The sequence below is a fragment of the Lipophrys pholis genome, assembly GCF_963383615.2.
Source record: "Lipophrys pholis genome assembly, chromosome: 17".
Classification (NCBI taxonomy): Eukaryota; Metazoa; Chordata; class Actinopteri; order Blenniiformes; family Blenniidae; genus Lipophrys; species Lipophrys pholis.
The window spans coordinates 12,517,770-12,537,890 of record NC_137643.1 but is presented as its reverse complement, the minus strand read 5'-3'; the positions used below and the strand labels follow the sequence as shown (position 1 = coordinate 12,537,890).

Here is a 20,121-nt window from a genome sequence, read left to right as displayed (position 1 = left end):
AAATATCATTTCAGATAAGCTAAATAACGTCCAATCTATGTGATGCAGATGGACCTTTGTGGAAAAAGAATAATAATGACGTAGCGCCTGATAAAACACATCGATAATAGACTGCAGGAAAAAAAAAAATGCTTTGTATTTAAAATAAAGCTGTCTCCACTTGTTTACTCCTTATTACAGGTTGTGCTCTTAGTTTTATGCAAGTTTCCCAAAATGTAGGTTTTTCATTTCCCTTCTTCGATTGGGTAATTTATTTTTATTCATGTGCCTGAAGAGGTGGCACAATATGGAATATTTTATTTTACAAGTAAGCAGCAAGAAAATAAAGAATGGGGTTCTGTTTTGAGTTAGTGATATGAAAAAGAAATTCTATCTGCCCTATCACCAAGCAAGATTCAATCAGGACGGCAGCTATTCTATTACACAAGGTAAGAAAATACTCATAGTATCTCGTGCTATCTTATCAAAGTGATAGGTTTATAAAATGAGATTCTTGATAACACAAGCACCTGTGTATCGGGCATAAACAGAAAAACATGCATGTGTGGACCCTCGAGTGTATGAACTCAGTCTGCATGCATTAAGGCTGTTTATCAAAATTAGATCTCTCTATCTCGATCTCTCTCTCTCCCCTCCCCCGCGGTTCACTGGTTATCAGGGTTTTACCCACAGCACATAACCACGGAGTCAATGCAAGCGCGATCGTTTATCAGAATCAGGTCCATGATAATGAGATTGCACTTTAATGGAGTGGTCTTTGTTTTGTGTTCAGTGTTGTGTGTGTTGGACAGAAACGCCTCATTGCTGTGCCACTAATGGCAGCGCCTACTGTCTTAACTAAACACTAAGGGGGATGAAAAGAGTAAGGCAGGAAGAGAAATGGGGGGGCCGGAAAGGGGTGATTGTAAAGTGTGAAAGAATAAAAGGAGGGAAGTGGGCCACAGTGTGTGGCCAGTTGAGTGACGGGGGGTGTGTGTGTGTGTGTGTGTGTGTGTGTGTGTGTGTGTGTGTGTGTGTGTGTGTGTGTGTGTGTGTGTGTGTGTGCGCGCGTGTGTGCGTGTGTGCGTGCCTGCGTGCGCGTCATGATGATGTCATCTTGCTCCGGAGTTTTCTTCAGCTGCTCTTTTAGACACTCAGCTGTCATTCTTTGGTCGACTTCCTCTCCCTTCTGTGTAAACACACACACACACACACACACACACACACACACACACACACACACACACACACACACACACACACACACACACACACACACACACACACACACACACACACACACACACACACACACACACACACAACGCATGCAGACACACGGTAAGAGGCCTGCTGTGGAAGCTGACACCTTTTATTTCACTGTCACACAGAGCCCAAATGTGGATGTACGCCTGTTGTTGTGTCTTATTAACAAAGGATCTGGGTTGTTGTGTCTTCCACTCCCTTATCCAGCACCTCCGCTGTGCGGAGACCACCATTGTTTTCTCTCTTTTTTCATATTTATATAGCAGATGCATTCGTATCTCCACGCACCATTATCACAATCCCAGCATACCAAATGTATGTTCTCAGTGGGATGTTGGCTCTGAAATAGCTTTGGAAAGCATCGCACATGAAAGTTGAAGACTTGGAGACGTAAGAAGTGAAAGTCACCAGAATAAGGTGCTGACAGAGTTTCAGGCGAAGACAAATTAGCTTCATCATCATTATCACAGTCTCCAAGGCCATCAACACCAATCAATCAGGTGATCATCGCCTTTCTCCTGCTTATACCATCACGTAGAGGCCTAAGGCAGGGGGGATAAAGGGGTTGTTACAGTGGATCTTCTTGGCAGAAGTGCACCTCACTCTCTTTGAGAGGGTGTTGCTTGTATGGTCTGACCAGGGAGCTGTAGAGTTTTAATGAAAACTATTCAGAGTATTGCCTCAAACACTTCCATTATCGTGCACGTACTGTATTAATTTAAAATAACGGGTGCCCTTGCCAGTAATATCGCAGTAAATTATTACAGAAGCATCTTAACACTCCTCTGCTGCTTCTCACTCTGCATTCCTAATATCAGAGGATGGATTTCATACTGCAAGCTCACTGTGATTCCTCCAAACTGCCAACCTCTGCTTATAAACTGTCCACTAACAGGTTTCCCTCTGCTCAACCCCCCCCATTTTTTCCCCCCTGTTTTCATGACATTTCATCTTCTGTAAGTTGTGTCTTACTGCCGTGTTTAAAGAGCAGGGGAAACACCGATAACGCCTGGAGTCTGAGAATTGACAAAAGACGGTGTCTACATAGGCTTAAGGTCATGCTCATTGTGTCTGGACAAATTGGGAAGGAATCATCATGTTAGGACATTAGTTTAATCTGTTACAAGCCTTTCTCGTTTGTTTGGCGTCAGGTTATTTTGAGAAAACACATTTTAATGTACGCTTTGTTTTTTTCAATGTAAAACTACTGAGGAAACCCTGGTTGCTGAAATAGATATTCAACTCACCTTCAGCACTTTTATAAGTGGATTTAGACACTGAGCAGGCTGGTTTTTAATGACTATCCAAAATGTTGGCTTTAAAAGTTTAATATTCTGTGATTGTTCATGAATTTACCAAATATTCCTGTCTTTGTTGTTGGAGATGGAAATTCTCAGGTTTTCATTGGGTATGGACGTGATTAACAATGAGCAGATCAGAGGTACAGCTGCTGTTGTGATTGAGATACAGCTAAAGATGTCAGGTTAAGATGGTTTGGACATGTACTGAGGGAAGGGATATGTAGGACAACTGGTGTTTGAGATGGAGCTGTCAGACAGTAGGAGGAGAGGAAAACCGCAGAGAAGATTCATAGAGGTGGTGAAGAAGGACATGGAGACGTTTCAGGTGTAACGGTAAGAGGGGTGGGCGGTGGAGAGAGATGATCCAATATGACTATCCTTGAATCGAGCAGCTGAAATATGAAGGGGCATGAATTCAATATGTATATGCTTTTTCATAGAATTTCTTTTCAGGATTTTGGATGGAAAGATTTCAAATCAAAGTGACATTCAGGCATAAGACATATGGGCACATAATCATTCCAGCCACATCTCACTCCATTGTGTCGGAGTGACGTGGCCTCCTTTCCTTACCAGCGTGTGGTATTTCTTAAAAGTTGCTGCGTTTTCACATAACGGCGACAAGTCAGGAATGGCACGAATCTCAATACGTGACCGCGGATCATGAATCTGACCTAAATGATATGATTCAGGGCAGAGGTGTCACGCACCATCACTAACAGTCGCGGCCTGTTACAATTGACAGCACCCAACAGTGGCAAATCATCACAAACCATTTCGCAATGTCACCCTTATTGTTCTACGCTGCTGTGCGCCAATGTGCATTGTCACTTTCTGTCACTAGTCTGTCAGGAATGTTGCGAATCGGGAGAACTCGGTACACACAGTGGCAGCTCTTGCTCATGGCAATGTGGGCAACTGCCCAGGGTGCGATCTGTGAAGTGGTGCACTGCGCTCGAGAAAAAACAAGAATTGCCCCGTCTCAGATGGGATCTTATGTTGCGTAAAGCAATCCAGGTCCCAAGACTGGGTATATACGGTACATAACTCCACACACACTCCAGTCCTTGAACCATCAGCTGCTGAACAGTTCACATCGCTTCAGATTGTTTTACATCCGGAGGAAGTTTGTGCTCACATGCATAGTTGGGCTCTATGCCATAGAGTTGCGCAGAGAGGAGGAGGATGCTGCGGAGAGAGCCAAACTGAGAGATGCTCATGCTGTCTTGCCACCCTGTCATGGACCCAGACCATCAAGAATACATTGCAAATGCTGTCACGCTCTCTTGCGCATCCCCACACATCACAATTAATTGATACATTCGGTAGCAAACTTCAGAAATTGAGGCGATTCTTGATATTCGTGGCAGATATTTTTGCCAGCCAAGAACATATGCCATGCGCCGACACTCCCAGTTAAGAGCCCCATTCAGATGTGTTCAGTCACATTATGAATGTCACCAATGTGCCACGAAAGATGGGGAAATGACATTCGTAGCGCATTGTTCCCATGTGGAAGTGCAGTGAAAATGTGATCTCAGCAGATGATTACCAGGAAGTGAAGTCACAATTGCAGGTTGCATTTGGACTGTGTTCTTTTTTTATGTACATATAAAAAACGTTCAGCTTTGAATCTTTTTTTTTTTCTTCTATAAAACCCAAAAAGCAGAGATTGATAGTCGTGCTTTTGTCCCTTTCACCAAGACATTAATAATGCTAAATCTGTCGAGCTGGCTTTGTGCCATGTGTGTGGATTCTTGAACAATTGGATCAAAAAGTTTGAAGCTTGAATGAACGGATTCTTCTGTTCAGATTCAACATGACATTTTTATGACTAACAATTATGCAGATCAGCTTTAGTACAAGTATTAGTTTTGTAAATCCTTCTTGAATTATGGGTAACATTTGCTTTAATAAGTGTTGTGCAAGCCTTATATGGACTTCCTATGGGCTATAGTAAAGCATGTTCAGGGTAACAAAACACCCCCAGATATGAACAGTCTCTTGCATTGATACACTGCCATATCATCTCCTCTCACATTTGTCTCCAAACACACACTCCTCAAATACTGCCAACACATTCAACTTGGATTCATCAGTAAATAGGACTTTTCTGCAGTCATCCATCTTGAAATGCTGGTATCTAGCAGATTTTGGCCTTGTTTCGCCACTTTTAAAAGTGGCTTGGAGATGCCTCTCATCCTCTGAGACACTACTAGATGTCCATTTTTTGACACCACTTAGCTGATTGGAATGTTTCTGAGCAGGATCTGTATCTGATGGAGTTGCTACTCCTTCTCTCTGTAAACAGAGCTCTGTATATTGATATTCTGATAGTGTTACATTACAACCCTTTGACGCAGAAATTTCCCCCATGTGTGTACGTGAGTGTGCGTTTACCACGTGATGGTTTGGTGACCTGTCCAGGGTGGACCCTGCCTTCTCTCACACCCAGCTTGGATCGGCTGCAGGGCCTCGTCGGCTTTTAGAAACCTCCAAACTATTCTTGACTCTGGACGTCTTTTCTCCAAGTTAGTTGGGTTGTTCTCCGCTTAAAACTTGAGATCAAAGCCACAAATTAGCCTCAGTGTGATTGCCGACATCGGAATAGTGCTGAAGTTTCATATTGCATTCCACAATGTACTGTTTCCCTGCTAATTTCTAAAATGTCTAATTATTTCTCAGTTTATATTAGAGTGAACTATTTTTTTTTTTATTAGCTGTACTTGCACAGTATAACGCGACAACACAAAATCACACAAATTATGACTTCACATAGATGATAATGTTCAGTTTTGCAAGAGATTGTAAGTGAGATTTTAATTCGATTTTGGCGTCATTTTTAAATCGCTAGTTTGCGGTGGTTGTTGAGCTGGACTTTATTAAGAAGTGTAACTAGGATAGGCACACCAACAGGCAGAAGCGACGGCAGAGGTATTGTTTTGCATCACACTGCAATAAACAATTGTATGTGATCCGCAGTGAGAACATGCAAACTCCACGTGGAAAAGACCCCCAAAGCCCAGACCTCCAACTGTGGATGTTCTCTTTACAAGACGAGAATGTTAACCACTGCAGCACTGTGTGGCTTTGATTCGTCTAATTGAGTTTAAACTCATTCTTCCTTCAAAAGAAGTCATTTCGATGTATGCAGTAAGTCTGAGAAGAAATCACACAGACCTCTGCTGCTTCATGCAAATCCTTTCCACGGATTTCATACATGGTTAGCAGCACATGCAGGGGGTCTCTCTTGGATTGGTCCCAGAGGATACATTCACTCTCTTGCCTTGTGTGCCCGTGTGCAAAAGAGAAAACTCCCAACAATCTTTACCTGAATCATTCACCCGTATTTGTATGCACAGGTCTATTTTTGCTCTCCTCCCGCATGTGTAGCTGTATGTGTGTATTTATCTGATCCAGTGTGTAGGATATTGGTCTTGGCAGGATGGAATTTAGTTAATTCCTCCAGCTAGTCTTCTAGCTTGATTAAATAATCACTGATTTAATGCAGCGCAGTGTGTATATCAATGTGTGTGCATGCGAATGCATCTCTCCGGGTGTGTATGCATCTGTGTGTTAAAAGCAGGGCTGACTTACTCCTTAAGTGAATTAAATGTAATTTCATTTTGAAAGACTTTGTTTAGAAAGCCCTCTTTTTTAAATTTATTTTAGACCGCAGGGCGCCTCAATCTTTTTCTTTCTTTGCTTCCTCTCTCTCTCTCTCTCTCTCTCTCTCTCTCTCTCTCTCTCTCTCTCTCTCTCTCTCTCTCTCTCTCTCTCTCTCTCTCCAGTCCCCTCCCTATGTTTCTGTGTTCCACCATGGAGCTTCAAGGCTTCAGGATGTCGGGAACTTTGGGGTGTTTAGTTTTGTTTGACCACCCTTTCAATATGAGACAAATATGTGGGACACGATGACACAAACTGAGATAGTATTCAGAAAAAATGGCTGTATGGCATTTTTGAAATCAAGCATGCGTAGGCAAGCCAGTTATCTCAAGTGAAGCCACACCGCTCGAGGTTAGACGGATAGATGTTACTGCTCATTGATTGCAGATGCTAAAAACATGTAAAGAACTCGTTATTGCTGAAGGACCCAAAACCATTGGATGCTAATCTATCCAGGCTAGCTCTTCCATAAAGATCTTAAGGACTATGCAATGTAAACAGTTGGTATAACATCTGTAAATTTATGGCTTCAGGAGGATCTCAGACTGGACTCGAAGCCACATCTGAAGTGTTCAGCCACTGTGTGGCTCCACCATATGCCCGATGTTAAATAAACATCAGATCCTTGAAAATGAAGTTATAATTTATGACTTCACTTTATGAGTGGAGTCACAACAAAGTCAGAGGAAAGTTCTGCTTGAATCTAAAGAAAAGCAATCACTTCAACGCATTTTAATGGAAAGTTGGCATGATAGTACCGACCCATAAAAGTCTCAAAAAAAACAAATCTTAAATTAGAGTACTGTCGTTGGTCACGATACATGTAATGATCAAATGGAGCTTATTTCCAGGGTGCGTATTTTCCCAAGCAAACAACAGTCAGGTCATGTCGTCTGGTTTATGCATTCTTGCATTAAATCTAATGCCACAAGAGAGAAAAAAAAAAGCCTTCCTGCTCAAGCTGCTTGTGCATTAGAGCAAAGAGACTGACCAAAAACTGATTGTGAAAGTTATTAAACCAATAAATGCTGTTTTATATGCAGCCTTACCCCGAGCAGATTGTACTCTTAATTTCTTGTAGCTTTTTCATAAGCGTCATGAGACGGAAAAAATCAAGTATTGTCAACTTCCCAGTGTTTTTTCTTCCTTTATTGTACCACGCTTGTTTATCCTCATCCTTTTCCTCAGGAGATTCAATTATCTGATGTATTTGTTTTAACTGTCTTTATAGGTTCACAAGCCAAACATTTCACATGAGTATGTTTTTATTAGTGCGGTATTACACGAACGCTTGTTAACTGTAGAAATATCTTTGAGATAATATAAAAAAAAAAAAAAAAAAAAGCTTTCCATTGGTTGCTAAAGTTAACTTTGGGTCCTTATCAGGTTTAGAGCTTGCTTGTTGTTTTGGACTTATCAGTGAAAGCATGATGGAGTTTAATTTCCTGACCATTGAGTGCACTGGTGTTATGAGTGTGCCTTTTGTCTTTGTGAGCGTGTGCGTGTCAGAGGGCGTCGTTGCTTGTGCTGATTGAACGGTACCATGGGCCGCAGATAAATAGATGTCATTAAGACCCTGAGCTCTAATTACCGGCAGCCCTTTTCTACAGGCTGAGGTGAGTGGGAGAGGCCAGGTATTAGCAATCCATCAGAAAAAAACACGCACTGATTCACACACAATGTGTCCACATTCCAACACACCCAACACGGAAACTGTTGGCGCAAGTTACCAAAACAAACATGCATAGGTGTAACTTTTTATACTGTGCTACATCGTGTTTGGATGTGTGTGCATGTTGGTACTCATTTAATTGGCAATTCCCAGATATGTCAAGCCAACCAGCTGAAGATTGTAGAGGAAGTGTGTGTGTGTGCGTGCGTGCAGCATGTGCTTTCTGGATGTTCTGGAAGGTGATGAGGCCTATCTTCTCTTTCCTGTGTAATTGACACTTGAACCTCGCCCTGACAGACACGGTGCTCTTCATTGTAACGGGTCTTTTTCGTGGCCAACACACACACACGCTCCTTGAAATGTGGCCTCCAATCCAAATCTAGCTCACCTTCATTAGCCAGTGCAAGCAAAGACGTGTGTGTGTGTGTGTGTGTGTGTGTGTGTGTGTGTGTGTGTGTGTGTGTGTGTGTGTGTGTGTGTGTGTGTGTGTGTGTGTGTGTGTGTGTGTGTGTGTGTGTGTGTGTGTGTGTGTGTGTGTGTGTGTGTGTGTGTGTGTGTGTGTGTGTGTGTGTGTGTGTGTGTGTGTGTGTGTGTGTGTGTGTGTTGCAATGTGGGGCAGCTGTGGGGCCATATGTGAGTGATTTGGGTGCTCGGAGGGAAACTAAGTTCTGATGACAGACGCACTGTTTGGCTTGCAATACTAGACACACACACACGCACATGCACACGCACGCACACAGGAAGTGCACATCAATCAATCACCTGGCTCTGTCTATCTACATGTGGTGGCCGTATGGTGTACAGATTGCTGTTACACACACACACACACACACACACACACACACACACACACACACACACACACACACACACACACACACACACACACACACACACACACACACACACACACACAGAGGTGGACTCGGTCATGTTAGTGTCCTGTTATCTGATGTCAGATGGTTGAAAACACATGTACCTTAAAGACTTGTGATTTGAGCCCAGGTGTTTATAACACGTAGCATTATTTGAAGCAGGATGTTTCATTGTAACGCATATCGAAACTGAGCGGCACGGATCTTCCAGAATAAGGACACTCATGTTGTTAGAAAACCTTTAAACAATCTGAAAATTGATCCTCATCCCTAATCCAGATGGTATAAAAGATGTCATCATAAATGTCTATTCATGAGCCGAAAATACAACTTGCAAACACATTTCACAGGCAGTGAGAAGTTTTTTATTCTTTAAAGACTGTGTAGTACAGATGTTTCTGTAGTCTGTTGGAACAACCAAGCTTCTTTGTCGAGGTAAGCAATGCATAACATTTGAATACATAGAATAAATATTTGAATAAATAATTGTATGATAAAAAAAAATACTGCATATATTACCTAAGATGTTAAGTAGAATTCTTAAAATCAGTAAACATAATTATGATGCTTTACACTTTTGTTTCAGCTTGTTTATTCTTTGAAAACATCAGTTCTGGGCAATGCTTCATTGCATTCAAATTATAAAGGTATGGAGGGAGAGAAAAAATACTGATATAGCCATAAAATATTCTAATAAAACAGGGTTTTGTCGTTTCTATCTGAGTCTGTCATTGAAGGCTTCGTGAAGGGGTTAAACTATCTCGAACAAGCGCTCAATCTTTCAAGTGGACTGATTACGCTCTTCAAATGTATTTGCTGAGGACATGCAGTACGTGTTCCCAGCAACATGTGAAGTGTTTAATTTTGCTGTGATCGTCGCAGCGTATTTTGATTTGTGGCGATAAAGCGAAGCGTGCCCGCCGGTGCCCACTGGGCTCCGTTGCTTTTAGCTGGCAACACAAAAAAGCTGCTCGGTGGAAGTGCTGGTAGTGACTCCATCTGTAGCTCTGGGACTACAGAAAGCCTGATTGAAGTGTGGCGTCCTTTTGTAAAAAGTTGAAATGTTTTTAACTTCTGGCACTTGGGTGCTCTCAGCCGGAGAGAGAGAGAGAGAGAGAGAGAGAGAGAGAGAGAGAAAAAAAAAAAATAGCGATGCTAAACTCTCAGTGCTGTCATAAACATAAAAACAATAAGACGCCAGCGCGGGAAGGAGAAGGTCCCAGTGGACACAAGTCCATGGTGGAGAGAGAGGAACAGCCAGACTGGAATAAGAGGGAAAACAGCAAGGTGTGTATTTCAGTGCGCCAATACACACTGGTACACATGTACAGTGTGGTAGCAGTGGCATTACGTATGCGAGAAATGACTTTGGGTAAAAGAAAAACGATGGGATATAAACTCTTAAGAAGAAAAAGAATTGTGAATAGACAGGCAGAGGGAGAAAAACAGACGTTGGTGGAGGAGAAAGATGAGGTATGCTGTCCTCTCAGGGTCATAAAGGTGGTGAATGGGGCCAGAGGCTTAATGGGATGGAGAAACGTTGTGATTGGCTCATTACTGTGATGGAGCACGTTGCCACAGCGATTGGCCTTTTCACCTCCCACCCTTCCTTCCGCACACTACTTTTCTATGCACCAGTGCATCATGAGCTGTGCACACGAATACAGTAAAAGTCAAACGCTCGCCTGTGAAGTACTCGCCGCAGTTCAAGATAAACTCCGAAACACTTTGTGCAACAAGGTGAAAGCATAACTCATTCTTTCGCCGCACCTCTGAAAGAGTACTCAACTAAATTACCACCGTATCGCAGATCGCGCTGAGATGAGTCCATGTTGAGTCTGAGGGACTCGCGCATTCACGTCTCCAACACAAACAACTTACTCAGCTCAGCGAGATCACTTTCCCTTCACCGATATATATATTAGGAATTTTATTAAGCTTGTTTCATACTGAGAAAATCAGTGCGGAAAGGGAACAATGTTCTCAAAACGCTTTCCCATTAGGCGTGATAAATGACAGCCTATCGTCTCTCTGCCACTGAGCCAGTCTGCTCTTCCTCTCCTTCTCCTTCTCTCTCTTGTTCTTGAGTGGCATGAAAATAATAAAAGATTCAAAACTTATGGTCTTTTTTTTCATCCTTTCTTCTCTAACCCGGCACAATCTTTGTCACCCTTGGTGGTGGTTGTTTTTTTTTTGTTTGTTTTTTCACTCCTCCATTTTTTCCCCCCTTCGTTAACACCTTTTCTGTCTCTCTGCAGCGGAGGCGTGGCAGTGGGGTTTTCTGCGCAAACTGTTTGACCACCAAGACATCGTTGTGGAGGAAAAACGCTAATGGAGGCTACGTCTGCAACGCGTGTGGTTTATACCAAAAACTCCATTCGGTAAGTCATCTGCATACATGCCTGGTGCCGTTATTGCTACACTACGCTGTGCACCGCCCAGGACAACCTGTAGATCTGACGAGGAAACACGTATAACCTGTGCATGCAGCTTTGATAAACTAATGACCGACGCACTCTCCATCTGCGAAACAGGTTCAAAATTGCTAAAGCAAGTATTTGTGCCACAAATATGTTTTGGTATTCAGCCCGGGGCTTTAATTTGTTCCCTTATGTTTTCAACTTTGCGAGTGAAGATGTTTATAAAGTGTTCACACAACTCATCTGAGGCTCGTTTGTCCCGATGCCCAGGCAATGTTGTAGATTTGCTTTTATCCACACACACACGTCTGCGCAATCTTTCCTCAAAGAGATTGTCATTTCTGTTGTTTTCCAAGTTACATTGTCGTCTTCATTCTTTTTCCGGGTCGCACATGAGACATACTGCATAACACTGCCCTGACAGGCCATCCGTCGTATTCCTTTACTGTTGGCTCCCTGAAAATGCACCAAATAATGCACATGACTGCATGTAGAAAACAGACAGAATGTCCCTTCTCTGACCATTTGCATATTTTAAATATGATTCAACTTTCATACAACCAAGAAGAAACAAAGTAGATGTAAACCTTCTTTGGACAAGTTGAAAGTCAAATATTAGCTCCCAGTGAGACTGAATTTAATATCCAACAAAAGTTAATTTGCGGGGCTGAACCCTTGTTCTGTTCATGCTCACTCATAAACACTGCTCCGGTTATATTTTATAGACTCTGCTCTGTTTTAGCACATCTACAGGCCATTTCTGACCGCTAATTATCATTCCTCTAGTCAGGCTATTTAGCATACGATCCAAATGAAATGGCGCATGCTGCTGTTAAATTATTGTATATATTCCATGATTCCGGCTGTGAAAAGGTAATATTGCAGAAAAAGTGTATTTGATTTGGTGGGCGAACAGGCCATCTCAGCAGTCACAGTGAGCCGGATCCATGCAGTGAGAAATGTGATGGAATGAATCAACGCCACCATCTGAGCCTGGGGAAAGTCTATGGAAATCCCAAATTTATTAGAGTGCATGAATTACAAATGAGATAAAAACTCAGTCTTGAGTTTTAGTTGAGAATATCAAGCTCATTCACCTCTGTTGTAATGGGTTTAATTTAATTACACCCTTCATTGTTCCTATTAACTCAAATTTTTACAAATATTAAAAGCGTATAACGGGTCCCAGAAGCGTCTGTGAATCTATTTATAGTACAAACACCAGATTCATGCTCACACGTTGGCCTTTTAAGCTCATCTCGTAACATTTGAAAGTGGACGTTTTTGCACCATAAATCACAGTGTGAATGAACGCACCAGTGGCTTGACCATGTTGCAACCCCGAGCAGTGCACCGCAATTATCGGATGGAGCTTTAAAGACCTTTTAGAGGATGACAACCGATTGAAGTTTACTCCTTCCTGCCCCTGCTGGTGTCCTTGGTTCAACCTGTTTATCTCATCTGCTCCTCCAATCACGTCCAAGCTCCCTCCACTCTTGGCAATATTCACGACAACCATATTTTATATCCCATAATAAAAGTTTTATATGCTCTACACACATTATTAGAGAGGATAGCAGCTAGTAAAACACTTGAGAGTGAGAGAGGCGAAGGGAGAGTTATGAATAAAGAGACAGAAAAAATGAATACGTAAAGAAGGGAGACAAATAAGGAGAGAAAGAGTTGGGAGGAAGGGCAGAGAAGAGGAAGAAATTTAGGCGGATAATAAAGGGACAGTTTGTGTATGAAGAGTGAGGGATGGAGGGAAAATTACAGATTCGGAGAGCGCGCAAAGGAAATGTTGAATTAGTGAAGGTAGGCGACAATAAGACAGACGGATGTGTATAGCGGTAACTCAAACCAGGTATTCTACCAAACCAACGCTACAGCCATAAAAGTACAGAGTGCAACCGCCTGTGTGTGTGTGTTTGTATGCGTGGATTGGTTTGTGGGTTTGAGTTCGGGATGTGACTGCTGCCTAGTTTTTCTGTTGACTCAACAAAATAAAATCATTACGACCAGCCACCTTGTCTTAAAAAGGAAAACGCTCAATAAACAGTCTGCGTTTTAGCACCATGTGTTCAGGCTTGAAGCCTTTACCGGGCAGGATCACGGCGTCTTCTGGGAGACGGTGTCAAACTGGCCTTGTTGTGGCGAGCACTGCTCGCAGCAGCAGCTGTCGTCGTCGTTCCATCTCTCCAAATTCCCGTCGTGTCGTCTTTAAAAGTGTTAACCGACAAGCTCCATAGCTTTACGGGTGTCCAATTGCAGCCCACGATTCCTATTCTCTTTAAATGTACAGTATAATGTATGTGTACTGTTTTTAATGTAGCGATGTCTATTTGAGTCATACTTTACTTTGCCAGCTTTAATGCAATATAATCAACATGTAGTGAGCGGCCCTGCCCAAAGTATGCAGTAAGTGAGGTCGCAAGTGGTTTTCATGATTAAAACATTAAGCAATATTTCTAAATGCCGCACAACGGTGAAAACCAGTGTGTACTGCAGTGTGAAGCACAGGCAAAACTTCATAATGAGCACATCACTTTTTATGAAAATAAGCCATTAATAATGCTGCAGCTTCTGTCACACTCCATAAATTATCAGGCTAAATAACAGACAACGATCCATTTTTTTTTCTCTTTCAAAAATCCTGATTTAATCATTTGTGCCAGGACTAAGGTGCTTAAATGTGAAGTAGCGGGATAGCAGAGAAGGAGAGGACATTTAGAGACAGGAGGGGAGCAGCAGTCGAGGAAACAGGCTTCAGCAAATCATGTCAAGCTCCTCACCAAGACACAGATGGGGAACAGCGAGTGACTGGGTGAGAGAAAAAGTGGAACACGGTGAAATGTCACCGAGAAACTCACATTTCTATACCCGATGCTAATAGTTTCGCTTGAGCCAGTGAAATGTTTCAGATTTCCCTCAATCTGCAACTTTAAAATGTAACACCCATGTCACGCTGACAAAATGAAGACCATGTAAGCGTTAATTTCATTTCTTTTGAGGTGTTATCTTCTTCTGTCGACCCCCCTCCTCTGGTCCAGGCGTCTCCTCATCTGCTGAATTGTTTTACTGCAAGGGGGACAAGACGTATCCCCGCTCAGAGTGAATAAAAGCGACTTCACCAAGAAAATGCACCAAGAAACATCAGATAAATGTATTTATAAATCAAGTGACTCCACTGGGTCTTCATTTCTGACGGATGCACTCTCAGAAAAACTCTGACTTTGACCTTTTCTCCAGCACACACATCAGTGCACACACACACACACACACACACACACACACACACACACACACACACACACACACACACACACACACACACACACACACACACACACACACATATGCATGCTTTAATGCACATAATTCGTGTGACATGCATTCAGACAAAAGTGCTGAGTTCTCCACACTTAAACGTGAATGCATACTGTTATGAATAAGGAAGCTATAAATCAAGTTGGGGAACTCATTCCATTCATCCTTGCGTTGCTATTCTAATATGTCAGTAATATTTACTTTCATGATTTGGTGAGGCATTTAGACTACAAAAAAAATAAGTATTACAGTGTTGAAATACTGCATTGGTTTCTAATCGACTCTGAGAAATACCAGGCAGTGTTTCTTTAAATTATTATTTTTGTGTCTATTATTTATTATCTGTTGTCTTTATTTGCAAGCAGGATCTGTTTTAGATATTTGTTTATTAAAAATGGATTTATTTATTTATTTATGTATTCAAACATTTACTATAATATCAGAAAGACCTCTTTAAATTTTGAGCGTTTTTTTTCCAACCACAGTGGGAAATTGATCAATAAATTGTGTTTGTTTTGAACTGGATCTACCTGAACTGGGGTTGTGCATGGCGGATGCCTTTATGACCGTCAGTGTCTCAAACTCTAAACTCCACTCTGTAATTGATTATGTGTTGTTATGTATTTAATTCCTCTAGTTTGACTTACACAGACAAAAATGAACATCACAGGTGACTTGAGTCTTCAGAGTAAGCAATATTTACATCAGATGTAAGTGCACCCTCTTGTGGTTAGGGCAAAAACCACAGTCATCTGGGCTCCAGGGTATCTTACATTTTGAGTTGTTCCAGGGTTGTCATGCTTGATTATAGTTGGCCCTATCTAAGTGAATTGGAATATCCTCAGATTAAATCTATCGCAGAAGGAGATTAAATGGAAATCAAATATTTTGTAATTATCGCTGTGTTTTTATGATAAAAATCAATATAGAGTCAGAAATAAGAGAGGGGGCATTTTATTTTATTTCCATCATTGGCATCAACCAGGCCATCTATCTGCCTAATTAGACGCATTAAACATTAATTTCTTAATGGTCATAAATGTGATGGTAGTGTGCATGATAGTTATCATCAGAGCGTTAAGCAACTTAATCCGTGGTATGACTGTTGAAATGAGGGAGTGGTAAAACCAAACTGCCTGCTAATCTGCAACTTAATTCTTCAACTCACGCTTTTGTGTCTCCCATCTCACAGACACCCAGACCTCTGAACATCATCAAGCAGAACAATGGCGAGCAAATCATCCGACGGAGAACCCGAAAACGCCTCAACCCCGATTCCCTGTCGTCTGAAAGCCCCGCCCCAAAGCAGCAGCGAATCACCAGCGAGGAGCGCATGAATGGGGAGGAGTCGGACCGAAGCTGTGCCTCTGTCAAAAACCAGCAGCCCTCCCCTCGCTCGCGCTCGCCCCGATCCACTCAGGCCTTCTTAGCCAATCAAACGCTGGAGATCCACAGACGCATGCCTCCGCTTCTCCTCCCCTCGCACCCTCCCACCTCATTGGTACCTGAGGGCAACGGGGGCCTCGCTGATGGAGGGATGGCGTCTAAAGGGGAAGTAGGGAAAGGAGGAGGGGGGTCAGAAAGAGGCAGTCCGATTGAGAAGTATATGCGTCCAACCAAGCCGTCGAGTTACTCACCTCCTGGTTCGCCCATTGAGAAGTATCAGTATCCTCTTTTCACCCTACCCCTGCCATTAACTCTCTCCCCTGATATGACGCCTGAGTCCGATTGGCTCAGATTCTGGACCAAGTACAAGATGGCAGCCGCTTCCGGGGTTCCTGGTAGCATCAGTAATCTAAGCAGCCCTGGTGGCCTTGGAAATAATGCCCATTATCTTGGTGCAATGGTGTCTCCAGTGCAGCATCATCAGCAAAGCTATACTGTGCCTTACTGTGCCTCTCCCTACTCTCCTCTTCCACCTCCTCCAGCGCCCACTCACTACCCACCTCCACCTCTTCATACCCAGTCCTCCTCATCCTCATCGGTGGAAAACGAGGCTCCTTTGGATCTTGCAATAAGACAAAGAGATACAAGCGCTGTAAACGCACACGTGTCGTCAAACGGTGCGGAAAGGAGAAGGCAGGAGTCTCCTCTGGCTGAGAAGTTAAGAGGGAACTGGAAAGGAGAGAAAGAGGAGGAGGAGGAGGAGCGGACAGATGAAGGAGAGAACCCAAGTGAGGAGATGGGAAAGGACGTGAAGGATAGTTCAATAGCATGTCAATTAAGCGTGGCGTCAAATCGCAAAATGGTGGAAGCGGCCACGCAGGACGACCTCACCAACCGCTGTGTCCACTGTGGGATCTACTTCCTCGACGAAGTCATGTATGCCCTGCACATGAGTTGCCACGGCGACAAGGGACCATACCAGTGCAGCTTTTGCCTCCACGTGTGCGCTGATCGGTATGATTTCACGACACACATACAGTTGGGCTTACACAGGTACTCGGACAAAACCTCACAGCAGAAAAGTCAAAACGACAACATTCAGGACGCCACGGCGATGTCGGAGCAGGAGTGTCAAAATGTGACCACGGAGGAAAAAGATGGAGGTAATCATCATGAGGTCACAATTCAGACCGACGCCACAGAAGGAACTTGTCACGACGACCAAGCGATGCAAAACACAGACAGTGAAGCCCCCGAGGAAGAAACAGGAGCTGCGGAGGAGGCGGAAGCAGACGAGCACGCCGCAACAAAGCAGGAACAAGACGGTGAACAGGTGTCTGACGTCAGCGATGGTATTACAGAGCCCACCGAGGTCGTGACTGTCGCCGAGTCTGAAGACACTGATGGAAACTAAACGATATCCGACCCATGCAAACCTTTAAGAACGTGGTTTTTTTTTCCCCGGATGAATAAGCTGTGTGCCTTCACGTTCCTGGAGGCGAGCTCATGTCAAAATGGGCACTAAGAGAAACCCATCCTAATGCTGGAAGCACCCGGCTGTCAAACTCGGCAGAAATTATCGCGGTATCTGGCTGAACTGCAGCAGGGGGCACTTTGGAGACATAGTGGCAAGAATTTACCATCGGCATCCCGGCGTGCAGCTGAAATTACCTTTAATAAAGCAGCTACATTCCTCATAAGAGGATTGGAAGCAGGACTAAAAGTTGGACAGAATTTAGGATTAGTTTGAAGAGCTCAGCATTTGCATATCTACCATACAGCCGAGCGAAGAAAAAAGAAAAGAAAGAAAAAAAAAAGACTCAAAAAAACAATGAAACTGAGCTTATGCAGACTGCTAGTTCAAACTAGTCTGATGTATATTTCAGATTGATATATTTTGGTACTACCAGATCTGATCTGGTGTGAACTGCTTTGCTCTTGCACAGTTTTTTCTTCCCTCTGTGCAAGTGGATTGAAATACCAAAAACTATGCTGACAATATATTTACTGGTTAATTCTAACCAGGTTTGGGCTGGGTTGCAGTTCAGTGAGTGTGACTTTGACACGATCAGTTTTTCTTTTCTTTTCTTTTTTTTTTTTAAACATTTGTTTGTTTTCCGAATCTCGGATCAATGCAAAATCACAATCGTGGCACGGTGGCCCAGGAAGAAACCTGGGCACGTTTGAGTCGACTCCTCTGAACTGCTTAAAGCCAGTTTGAGCTGATAAAACCAGTGCATCTCCGGACCGAAGTGTTCTCTTCATCCATTTGGATCAAACCAAGTGACATTATTTCTACCTTCCTCTGTGCCATGATACTAGCTATGTGCCTGGCTGCCTGCCTAATAGAACAACCATCTATTAACCTGCTTAACATTTATAATAATATTAATAATGGTTATAATAATAATGATGATAATGATGTTATCGTACAAAAATGCAATTTGCTACACTTTCTTATATATGTTATTTTATAAAGGCAAATAATGCTTTTCTTTGCAGGAAATGGTACTATAAAAATTAGTTTATTTGATTTCTTTTTTTTTTTTTTTGTTTTGAGCTGTTTGTTGCTTAAGGTCTTGTTGCGTTTAGAATCCCCCCTCTTATACATGGTACAGCGAAAGAGGAGGGTTGTGCGCGTGTGTCGATTTGTGTAATATCATTTATTTCTGTGTGGCAGATCAAAAGGATGAATCCGTCCCCGAACGATGATGTAAACATAATGAAGGTTTAGTTTTTCAGTCCTCAGGGGTCACACATGTTGCACACCAACCCGCCTGTTTCATAGCATGTGACACACCAACGGTTTTAGCGTGTTACATATGGTTCTCTTAAGTTCTCTTTTATGTTTCGATTGGGATTTTTTCTGTGTGTCTGTAGGTCTACATGGTCTTAGTATGTAACTTTTTTTTCCGTATGTCTGCATACTGTTAGGTTTATAGAGAGACTTAGCAATTTATGGAGTAAAAGTTTTTTTTATTTTTTTCAAAAGGATCAATTGTTTGGATTAGCTGTATAAAGTTTTGCTCTGTTTTGACTCCACAGAGATTCTTGCCTACAGTGTTTTATCTCATATTGCTGAGAATTTGGTAGGTTACCTCTATGTAGCATGTTAGCATATTATAAAGTCTGCTAAATACATTGCCTTTTATGTGGATGGGAACTGTTACAAGTTAAATAATGCAGAGGGGAGGAAAAAAAAAAAGAAAAGAAACACGAGGACACAATGTAGAGGTATGTTTTCTAAATGAATGAAGTGAAATTTTATTGTTGCTTTCAACTCCCAACTAATACAAAACACAATCGCACGTATTTGCCATTCATCGCTGGCTTTGGGGTCTTTTGAAAGACCCACTCACAGCCCATCGCTGTTTACCAACAATTATCATTGACAAACTTGTGACCGTGCGGAATTCAAAAGTCTCCAAGTTCATTAAAATGAGACATTGCGGTGGCCAACTTGCTGATTTGTACCCACAAAAGAATAAAGTTTTCCAGCCTCGCTGCCTTAGTTGCCAGAAAGAAAAGAAAAGAAAAATAATTTGAAGGAACTGGAGAAAGGCCGAATGACAACAAAAGACAGGTTTAGGTAAGAGGAAAAGATATTTTTCTATGCTAATCCAAAAGACGTGAATGGAATCTGTTTCACGCGGTGCCTGGTGACTTGTACACTTACATTTTGTTGTCCGCGGAAAAGAGTTCTGTTAGCTTTCGCTGCCGCTATGCAGCTGGGAGAATTCCAAGTTAAAGACCGTGTTTCCCAGTTTGTTGCAGTCACACGACAATAACTTGTAAGGAACATGGCTGTTGACATATGGAAGAATCACCAAACAGCAAATCTTTTCCACTGAACGGGTGAGAGGGAGAGTTATAATTTATTATAATTGTGTAAAAGTGCATGAGTACATTTACTGTCACCAAAGCCATATCGAATGACGTCGGCCCCACCGCTCAAGCTTACTTTATTCCCCATTTGGAAGCTTAAACTTTAAATCGTATTTGGGAAATGTGACCTTTGCTACTTTCCAGTTTCTCATGAACGCAGCTTGTGAGTCACGTCAGGCAGCAGCCAGGTGGACTTATTGACTCCTGCGCGCCAAGTTTGTCCGAATCGTTATATCTTTTCAATTTTGGAGAATATTCAGATTTCTTCAACGTCCACGTTTCAGCCCACAAGGAATACCCAATGTCCTTTGCAATCAAGTAGTTAATGTTTTTGGTATGCATTT

General features: G+C 42.5%; 1 protein-coding gene across 2 annotated transcripts in view; it reads left to right on the top strand.

Moving 5' to 3' along the window:
* The window catches only part of trps1 (trichorhinophalangeal syndrome I), a 118,637-nt gene extending 100,957 nt beyond the window's left edge, over positions 1 to 17,680 (top strand). For both annotated transcript variants that reach the window (XM_080484248.1, XM_080484249.1), the window contains exons 10-11: positions 11,018 to 11,140; positions 15,699 to 17,680. In XM_080484248.1, the coding sequence (XP_080340374.1) occupies positions 11,018 to 11,140; positions 15,699 to 17,306 (1,731 nt within the window). In that variant the 3' untranslated portion in view covers positions 17,307 to 17,680. The remainder of the gene's footprint in view (positions 1 to 11,017; positions 11,141 to 15,698) is intronic.
* Positions 17,681 to 20,121: the final 2,441 nt, after the last annotated feature.